Below are 10,456 nucleotides of genomic sequence, written 5' to 3'. Positions count from 1 at the left end.
ATCCCGGCCGTTAAAAGGCATGAGGCGAGAGCCCTTGACCATGGCAAGGCATGCAGCATTCATTTTCGTATAATCCTTGACGGATGGCCTACAAATGACAATAAAACTTCCACCCGTTGTCAGCAGAATGCCGAGTTAAAAAAGAAAAGAGACCAAATGGAATGAGAGGGGGCATGTGGCAGCCATTAGTAGCCCTATATCATTCCATGGTTTTCAGTGGAGCTATTGATTTAGTAATCTTCCAAAAACAAAAATCTAGCCGAAATGTGATGGGGGGAAAAAAGCCCCCTTTTATATAACCCTTTCAAGTTGATCAATCGCAAAATCATTGCTATATCGGAAATGGAACTTAACAAGCACAAGACATTAGTGAATCTCAACAAGTCAATCATGAACTAACTATACAACAAATTTGGGGTCCATAAATATTGCTCATATGGAAAAGGGGTCACGGTCTTTAATAAAGTTTGGAATGAAAAAGTCACTTAATAAAATCATTTGTTTTTATAGTTGTATCACATTGAAAACTTACATGCAGGTCATACATTTAGGTCTCAAATATTTTTTATACAAAATGGAAAAAGCAGCGTCATCCAAACCTTCAAATAGTTTATTTTTGTCACTGCATTTTGAGTTTCTTAAAATGTCTGGAAGGGATGGGCGAAACATACTTAAGTTAATCAGAAAACGAAATAAACAAAAACCCTTTTGTATCAAAGAAATAAATGTGAAAAATAATCTCAACTAATAATTAAAATATATTTATATGTGTGTATCCAGGCCCACAAGCAAAATCATGATAACATTGAGAACAAAGTTTTGAACCATTACGAAAGGGGCGCAATTTCGCATCACGCAGGTAGCACAACTGCGAAACAGGCATTTGAACCAAATGAAGGGTATATGTGAAAGAAACATGTTTTTAAAAAGTAACACTTGTTAAAAAGAGCAAAACCCTCAATGGGTGAATTCCAGATGTGTGTACTACCTCAGTCTCTGCCGATGATGTTCCCTCTTAACGCATGTTTTAAAAAGCAGGGGTGCACGGTATCTCATCATTCGTTTCCACGTGCAGCACACTTCATGGCCAGTGACGGTACCCAACGGGTAGGTACAAAGGTGACTAGCTGCAGGGGGTGATTTCCCAGCCTGTGCCGCCAAAAGCACTAATGTGGATTATTCCGAGGAACCCCGTGGCACGGACAACGGCTGTAGTAGACCGCAATGGCAAACTTTGCATCACACCCCACACTTGTCAACAGAGTCACTACTGGCAGAGAAAGAAGCATCCAGGAACTTCGCCAAACAAAGCTATTATTAACGATACCTTATTAACAATACATTTCCCCCTGTAAGCACCATTCAAGGTACCTCCAGCATCATTTGGTCGAAATGCCAATTATCAGGTGAAACCTTCTAGGATATCTGAGACTTAAAACCCAAGCGATCCTAACAGGACGCAAAAAAAAATGCATCACGAGCTGTGTCATTTTCGTGTTTTGTGAATAAAAAGGCATTATTACAATGGCTCAAAACTGTTCTTTTTCTTTAATTGTACACAAGAAAGTCAATGGTTTCGTCTAACTGGAGAATGGCTTCCCCACCTCTTCTTTTCCTCTGTACTTCCTCTTGCCATGCGTGAAGGGTATATACCTGTATTTGATCATGTGCTGAAAAAGAAAAACAAACAGGGTTTTATCTCTGGCTTGGAATATGGGACGCAGAGACACAAAGTTTGACGGCATGCAAGTACTGCCCCCATCGACACTTCCCCAGACCAACAGGACAAACCTGACTCAAGACTCAAATTCTAGCAGTTTGCAGAGGAAGCCCTTACCCCTGGAGAAGGCAGGTAAGCAGAGGGGGACTGGCCTACAGGGAGCTCTGGAGATTTCACTGTGGGCCTCTACACCAGGGGGCCTCTTTTTGTGGATACCCTAGTTTAATGCTCCTCTTACTCTTTCCCTGTTAACACAACCTCCTTCCTTCCATCCATCTCTGTACAGTCCCCACCTCCCTTTGAAACACGTATAACTACTTGTTAATCCATATTTTGAGAGAAACGTGCTTTCAAATTTACTATTTGGAATAATTTTTCCAAATGTGTTCCCAGTCCACCCTTGCAGGTACGAACCATTAAGCCAAGCTAGCTGCTAGTGTGCCCACTTCTCCCCAGGTCACAGCTTGTAAAGACTCTGAATTGTCTCTTTACGCTTGAAGTGAGATTAATTCCGAATTTCTGTTAAAGGCCTTTTTGAATTGTGCACGTTATTTTGCCCCAAGGCTTCTGCTGTTTGGCAGCGACATATGTTCAGCAAACACTTCTAATTTGTTAGTCCCACAGCTTTCATAAGTACATCATTGCATCTAAACCTCCGGATCTACACATGCATTCTATACTGAATTTCTACATCAAATATCTCTATACTGCCCCGACTCTCCCCCCGCCTTCGAGCACACATATTTAAGTCTTTGTCATCTGCAAAGCAATCTTCAGGGCATTACCCTTAAGGCCTCGCTGCAGCAGACAGGCACGTAGTAAGTCACGTGTGGCTTGGAGCTCTGTGTGCCAAGGCTAGGCGAGTGCCAAGGCCTGTCCCTGGTACCAGGAGGATGATTTCTCCCTCAGTCGGGCGTAAAGCCCTGAAGCCTCAAATCATCTCCATGTCCCATACTCTTCCTGGAGTTCCTTATTCCTCAAGTAAAGGTATCATTAAGGACAGAGAAAGAGATGGAGCAGAAAAGATGTGTTTTCAACGGCTTGCCTGCAACCTCTATCTGGTCCTGATACCACTCTCATTGTCATCGTTGACATAATTTAATGCCAGGCTCTGAATGTGTCAGTGGCACCCGCTGATCCAGTTTCAAACGGCATCCTTTGATCTCAGGTTCCCCTCCTGAGGGCCACTGTTCATGAGGCAACAGCCAAAAATAAGTGACCTTCTTTCTCGGCCCCAGTTCCACTGTAAAACCTTTGCTTATGTGAGAAGCCCGAGGGTATCTTCACACCTACTCCCCTTGGATCCTCTATTCAGGAGGCCAGGGAAAGGACATTGCTTTTGGATCCTGACCCCGGGGGTGGAGATGCGAGGGAGGGTCACCTGGGTGGAGGGTCCTTGTGGGTTGGGGAAAGGACATCCGCAGGAGAGACATGGTACACCTCTTTTCCTTGTGAGAATCAACTTCACCCTCCCCGTGGCTTTATGGGCTGTTGCAAACCATCTTCGGGGCGCCCCTGGGGGCAGTCGGAACGTCAAAGTAAATGCCGAATGAATGAAAGAGTATGTTTATAGTGAACCAAAAGCCACGGGTTATGAATAAGATGGACAAGATGAACTTTGAGCAACAGACTGAACGATTTCAAGCACTGAACACTGAACTAAAAAGAAGCTTTTGACAAAGCTATAAACAGCTAATTTTGTGTGAAAGACACGTACAGTATATTAAAGCACGGAACGAATCGTATGAAACTAAGTGAAATGCAAGTAGGGAATATTGCTGAAAAGTATGAAAGAACATGTGGTGAAGGAATAAGAACACCACTAAGTGAACTGTATGGGAAAATCACATTCTGGCAAAGAAGAGAACACAGTGTGATAAAGACAAGAGCCTGGCAAGGAAAAGCCAAGTGAGTGTGAATCAGCCCACATGCACAGATACAGAAGGACCTGTGTGGGCTAGAAGGCCTAGGGTTCTTGGTTGCCTGAGCTGTAGTGGGTGGACTGTGTTGTTCGACAATTGCGCCTAGACCAAGGATACCCGATTTGTGAAAGCCAAATAACTATACTGATAACAAGGACAAGTGGATGAAAGAGATTGTTTTCTTCTGCTTCAATTCAGCAATCTGTATGAACTATCAAGAAAGCCGAAGGAGTGTAAAGTTAACCTTGAACTGGTTTTTGAATATTGAGAAATTGAGACCAAGTACAAGTTGGCAAGCTGAAGTCTTCGGGAAGGGGGCCTGAGACGATGAACTGTGGTGTTGTCTTGAGGAAGGGAACCTCAAGACCCTTTTTGGAACTGTATTGTCTTCTTGGGGAAAGGAACCCTGAGCCTTTGTGGAACTATCTTGAACTTGTTCAAGGGGAACTGGAAAGTAAGCCAGTAGCTGGAAGAAGCTGAGAATTTTATTTGGAACACAGTTTCTTTTATTGCTGACCTCCCATCACATTGTTTAGCGTTAGTTGTGAGGGCAAGTATAGATTTTGGACACTGACCGTTTTGTTAAGTTGAACATACGGACTCAGACTTTCCGTAGTTTCTTTAACTCCGATAAAGGATAACAGTTATTCTGGGGGACTTGGACCTTGGTGTGTAATATTCAATTACAGTTGCTTTTCAGTTCACAGACTAAGGGAAGCAATAACTCTTACTTAGTTTAGGATAACACAGTTACACTCACTGTAAGTAAAACCTATATACTTTTGTAAGGAGCTACCAACAACCTAAAAAGGTACGTATGATCTAGGCAGACTTATTCTGGACAGGCTAACAGCAAGTCAGGGGAAGCAAGACACAATTCGGGACGCTCATACAATTATCCGAACAAGAATTATAAAGTGAGACAAACAGCATTACATTTGGGAAGAAGGGAACCCAATTCAAAGGTGAGTAAGTTTACTTTGTTAGACTGGTGAGACACTTTAAGGAAAGTAAGACTTTGAGAATACTTATTTAAGAAGGCACACCTCTTGTTACAGGTAAGTAAATCCTACACATAGTTTTCAGAATGCCAGAACATATGCAAGGTAAGTAAACACATTTTGTACCTATTCACTCAGAGTTTAAAGTTACCAACTAACTCTTTTACAAGTACACTTTTCATCACTTGTTTTACTTTTCAAGGCAGTCCCCTTAAAGTTTCCAACCCTTCCCAATTCTAGTACATGAGTTATCTCAGAGGCAGAAGAGGGACATTAGTGGTCTAGGAGCCAGCAGTAGGCAGGGCGAGATAGGGCTTAGTTGCAAGCAACATTCAGAGTTCCAGAGGAAGACTGTTCAAACAAGTAAGTATTTTACTTTAGATTTAGTTGTAGATCCAGGGACTTCAGAGAAGACACCCCAAGAGGATTTGAGCAGGGGCCTGGGTGCACTGGACGAGAGCACTCCCAATCACAGAAAACACCCCAAAACTACACGGGAATCACAAGAACGTAAGGTTAGTAGATGCCCAAGCCAGTACAGTACCTCAGCACAGAAGAAGATTTTGCAGCAAGGCGACTTCAGGATCTGCAGCCAAAAACCTGTTAGTTGAATTCCTTCATCAAGAAGACAGGACACTGGAAGGACTTTTGCAGCAAGGATCACAGGGAAGGCTTTAGGCAAGGTTTTGCTCTCGGCTGGATGCAGCTCTGCAGATTTGGCACCTTTTACAGGAGCACAGAAGAAGACAGAATATCGCTGGTCGGATTCTCGTTGTTACAAAGGTCCAGCACTCTGATGAGGGGACTTTTCAGACTTGATTCATGTCTCTGGAGATCCATCAGGATACCCACAAAGTTTCAGTGAGATTCGGAAGACCATGCACTGCACAATGGCTTGAGGTCCCAGGCTATTGGGGTATTGCAGTATTGCAGCCCCGCAAGGTCGCATCACGGCGTGGGATGGCTCAAAATGCAGGTCTTCTTGAGTCTAGTGGGTATCACCAGGCTGTAGGTAGCCGTTTTTGGCGTCCCCAAGTCGATTGGAAAGAAGGTTTTACAGCAGACTCAGGTTGCACAGCAGGCTCTCCCGTTGCTGGAAATCGTCTTTGCCGCTTTTCCTTCGTCACCCTCTTCGGCTTTGGTTCCAGTGGTCGACTTGTCTTCAGCTTCCAGGTTCGGAGTATTTAACTGGAACCACAGCCCAACTTCTGCATTCTCTCCCTGCATTTTACAACAAGGGACTTCTGGTTGTCCAATCAGGACAGCCAGCCCCTCCACTGGAATTTGTCCCCATTCAGGCAAGGAGGAAGACAAAGCGCTGTGGAGTTTTGGACTCCTCCCTCGCTTCCTGCCTTCACAGACAGACTGGAGCCTGGGCGGGGTCCTACCGAAGATAAGTCGCACAAAGGAATTTTCCACCCTGGATGTCGGGGGAAGGAAGAACGAAGGACAGGAAACACTAAAATGGAAAAAAACAAGACAGGGGCCATTTTGGTCAAATGAGCACCCTTTGGTGCCTTTGCTGCAGCTGTGAACACAGCCCAGAAGTAAAGTGCACCGAATTAGTAAAAGTTATCACTGCCACCAGCCATTGAAGGTAAGCTTGTCCCTGTAACCGTTTTAGTGTGAAAGGGGATACATTGGATCCCCCCCCAGCACTTCACATAAGATGGGGTGTGCTGGTTTCAACAAATAAAATGTAAAAGGGATCCAAAGATCCTTTATACCTTTGGGTACTGTAGTTCTCTCAAGGTAAGCCAGAGAAAGTTAAAAGGGGAGCCCCTAAGGGCAACCCAGCAACAACAGGCACTTATTGCCAAAAAGTTGTCAAAGAGCATAAATGTAAAAAGATACTACGGAGAGTCTAAAAAATTACACCCATGAAAAGAGTAAAATATTCTGTGAGTGTGGAAAAAGGTTCTCACTCACAGAGGTAGAAGGAAAAATAATACACCAGTAAAGCAAAAAAGTTCTGGGGTTGACACAGGTCAGGAAAATTTACCATTATTATGAAAATCTTACCTAACAGGAGTAACTTTCAAAGCAGAACAGTAGTCTGTCCATTGCCCCAGTGTGGCCGATTGAAAAGAAACATGGGGCACAGAGTGATGATAGATTGTAAACAGTAATTCACGTTTTGACTAGCCGCAGAGTTTCTTGCGTCATTACTGGAAACATTGGCACGTGTGAAGACAAAATGCACTACTTTTGCAGTCCTGGATCTGAATAACGGTCTCTGGGCTTTGCCCGTACATATAGACGGTTGGAAGTGCACCACCTCGCCTTTGTTGGGAAGGAGAAATCCTCTTGGAGAGATTTGCCACATGGGTTGAGAGGTAGACCTATGACATTTCACAGTCATAAAGCTTATATGAGATGGTTTGAAATGTGCAAAAAGGTAGTTCAATATGTTGATATTTTAATCTGTAAAAAAGACCAGGAAAATGGGAAAGATTTTGGGAGTTCATGAGAGGGGATTGAAATTAAACACTGAAAAATCAATGGAAAAAAATGCGAAGGCTGTGTTTCCAGGCATACGTTTCTCACTGAAAGGCAAGAGCATTGACGACGACAGACATCATTTAAAAATGACACTGCCAATTCCAACAACCCACAAGTCACTTCAATCAGTATTAGGCACCCTAGGAATTTTCCACGGAAGTCCACTCCCAGGTGTGCAGAATGAGAAAAGACTACTTGAGGGAGAAAAATATTCCATGGTTTGGGGGCCGAGGATGCGGGGGACTGTCCCAGGCACTTTACTAGCTCATGAAATCACTGTATACAGCACTGAATATTGCAACACCTTCGCCTGACATGATCTTTTAGTTTTGGCCCTCAGTAAAAGAACACCATGACAGCGTTATGGACAACGGTATGGTACCAAACATGTTAATTCACAAACATAAAGACAACTGAGCTCAGGTAAACAACATGCAAAAGGATAATGGTGACAGTCCTGCAGATTACCTGCAAGAGTTAGTGAAAGGTTTATCCCACATTAGACTGGAGGTGCACCATAATGAACAGTCTTATGACAAAGTGATTGAAATATTATGAGGAAGACTCGGGGATAGGTGTGATTTAGTCCTAGCACAGAACCCAGACAGGAAAAAGTTCCCCACGAGTAGGTAATACATGATCAGTAATAGAATCAGTCTAGTAGTGTATATTGAAGACATTTGCTATGTTTGCCAGGCTTGTGCGAGAAGCACGCCACACAGTTGAAAAGAGCTGAAGGGTCCTACCAAAATGCCAATTAATGTAGGAGGAACACATTGTAGTTTATGGAAAAGGAAAGTGCACTGAAACCAAAGAGCAGGCATAATAATTTTCGGTTTAATTTTCAGTATGCATAGTTTGTTTATCCTCTGTATATTTGTGATAATGGCAACTGCCGAATACGAACAAGAATCTGATTGTGGCAGACCTGGAGGTTTGCTGGCAGTTACTGGTGTGTTCACGCGCCGCGTTCAATGACAGCAGAAACAGTGGGCAAATTGATGAGCATCAAATATAATGAGTCATGTAAATATTTCGTGCTTGAAAAATGTTTAATGCAGAATGCAACATTTGAAAATGGCACTGTACCTATAGAAGGGTGAAAGAATGACGTGTGTTTACTTTGGGGAGTTTAGGTTGAGAAGAGAGTGAGTGATTTTCCATTTGGGAGACTCAACAATAGGAGACTCGGTGTGTTGGGTAAGAATGAGTGCAGTCCAACTGGTGTGGGACTACACAAGACTTATCTCCTTGGTATTAGACCCACCTTTTAATATAGGCCTGTACTACACAAGTTGGTAGTGTGACTGAGCAGCCAGGCTTACCTCAAGAGGAGTAATGTGAGCTGTTGAGCTGTACAATGACATCAGTAAATACGAGTATCCAATTAAACAATTACACACTTAAAGTTATAATACATATCATTATTTATACAACAATATTTAAAGCATTCTTTAAAAAGCAGTAATTAGCTTTAACATTAATTCCCAGTTATGATACAATTAAAAAAGTGAACAATAAAGCAGGTGAGTAATTCATTCATATGTTACACGCGTTCCAGCACCCAGAGGTGATGTGATTTGTGGTCAGTATAACATTTATATACTATCACCTTTGCAATATTGAGTTTTTCAAGGAAGGAAAGGTTAGGGTTAGATCCGAACAGACAGATCGGTTATAAGAACAATTAGATTCTCCCAAAGGGATGTAGGCAGTATATTATCCCAGCATGAAAGAGTTAAACATTTAAAACCTGTTAGGGAGTGAGCACTGCCAAAGCCAATAGGTTCAGACTGAGGCATTTAGGGAGCCAGGAAAGCCAAAGTCAATGGATAAAGTAGTTCTGATGCTCTTCTTCTTAGAAAAAGGTTCTTAAATAGACAGTGTTCAAAAGAGAAATTGCAGCAACTCAAGAGGAGTCAGCTTTAGAAAGCACAAGCTGTAAGACCAATGCAGGTTAGTTGGGGTCAACTTAGTGTAGGGTTAAATCGCACTCCCAAAGATACGAAGCACCCCAAATGGCAAAAGAATCAAATACCCCAAGCCCCAGAGCACCTTTGAAATGGAGAAAGTGTTCCAGCAGCTTGCCTTCACAATGCAATGCAGTAGACCCTTGTTCCTGGTCCTTTGTCGTGGTGACGAAAGGGAGGACGTCTGGCGGGCTCCTGCGTCAGCACGAGAGATACGGACTCGGCAACAATGGATTTCCGTTGATTCAGCAGCTCTTTGTGTTTGTGCCGCCCTTTTCTCAGCACCAACGAAGAAAGAAAAGCTCTGGTTAGGAATTCCTTGATCTCTCGGTCCTGGACTCTGGTGAGGGGACTCTGGACGCAGATTTCTTGCTTCTGTAGAGTCCTCTGGATGCACACCAAGATCTGGCTGGATTCGGACTTCGGAAGACAAAGTGGTTGAGGTACTCCAAAGTCGCAGCAAGTTGGGGGCTGAACCAAAATAGAGTTTGTCTCGAGGCTAGTTGGTCCCACCAGCCAAAGGGAAGAAGTGATCCTTTACGGGTCTTCCCTGTCGATTCTAAAATGGGGTTAGCCCAGCTGCAGGGCTTCACCGTGCACTTCGCATTCCAGGAGTATGCTGCTGCTATCTTCTCTCGTCTTCTGCACCAGAAACAAGGACAGGGAAGTTTCAGGACCCTCCCTCACTTCCTGCCTTTATAGGAACACTGGAGCCTGGCCGGGCTTCAGGCTGAATCTCGGCAAAAGCAAACTGCACAAAGGACTTAAACCTGATGCAACAACAGAGTAAAAGCCCAGAAGAAACTAACAAAAAATGGCAAAAAAAGAAGACTGGGGCCAGTTTGGGAAAATGGTCACCCTTGTTTGCAGCACTGCAGCTGAGGTCTCAGCCTGCAGATACATGTCACTAGGTAGTAAAAAGGAAACCACTGCCACCAGCCATTCATGTGGGTTAGTGTAACAGAATGTTACATGAGGAATGAGTTAAAGGAATTACTATGTAACCCCCCCAGCACTCCACATAGGGTGGTATTGCTGGACCCATAAAATAAAGTAAGACAGGGGTCATCTTACTATTCTTGGGAACAGTACTTCACCCAGGAAAATGTAGTTAAACATTAAGAGAAATCCAAGGGACTTCTCAGTTGCACGGGACAAAAGGTGATGTGTGTCACAATGCAAAAGCAGATGCCTATGGAGTTTATAAGACTCCATAAATCAGTAAGGAACATAGAAAATCATAGTCACAAAAATAAACAAGGGATGGAAAAGGTCCCATTCACTCAGGAGTAGATATTGAAAAGCCCTGAGTCTAGCAAAATAGCTGGGTGTCTCTAAGGT

General features: G+C 43.4%; 1 protein-coding gene across 2 annotated transcripts in view; it reads right to left on the bottom strand.

Moving 5' to 3' along the window:
- Positions 1-489: 489 nt before the first annotated feature.
- Positions 490-10,456, bottom strand: part of RER1 (retention in endoplasmic reticulum sorting receptor 1) — a 268,578-nt gene continuing 258,611 nt past the window's right edge. For both annotated transcript variants that reach the window (XM_069610189.1, XM_069610188.1), the window contains exon 7: positions 490-1,670. In XM_069610189.1, the coding sequence (XP_069466290.1) occupies positions 1,581-1,670 (90 nt within the window). In that variant the 3' untranslated portion in view covers positions 490-1,580. The remainder of the gene's footprint in view (positions 1,671-10,456) is intronic.

The sequence above is a fragment of the Ambystoma mexicanum genome, chromosome 8 (assembly GCF_040938575.1).
Source record: "Ambystoma mexicanum isolate Mex_15411 chromosome 8, UKY_AmexF1_1, whole genome shotgun sequence".
NCBI classification, from domain to species: Eukaryota; Metazoa; Chordata; class Amphibia; order Caudata; family Ambystomatidae; genus Ambystoma; species Ambystoma mexicanum.
This window is presented reverse-complemented; position numbering and strand designations above follow the sequence as displayed.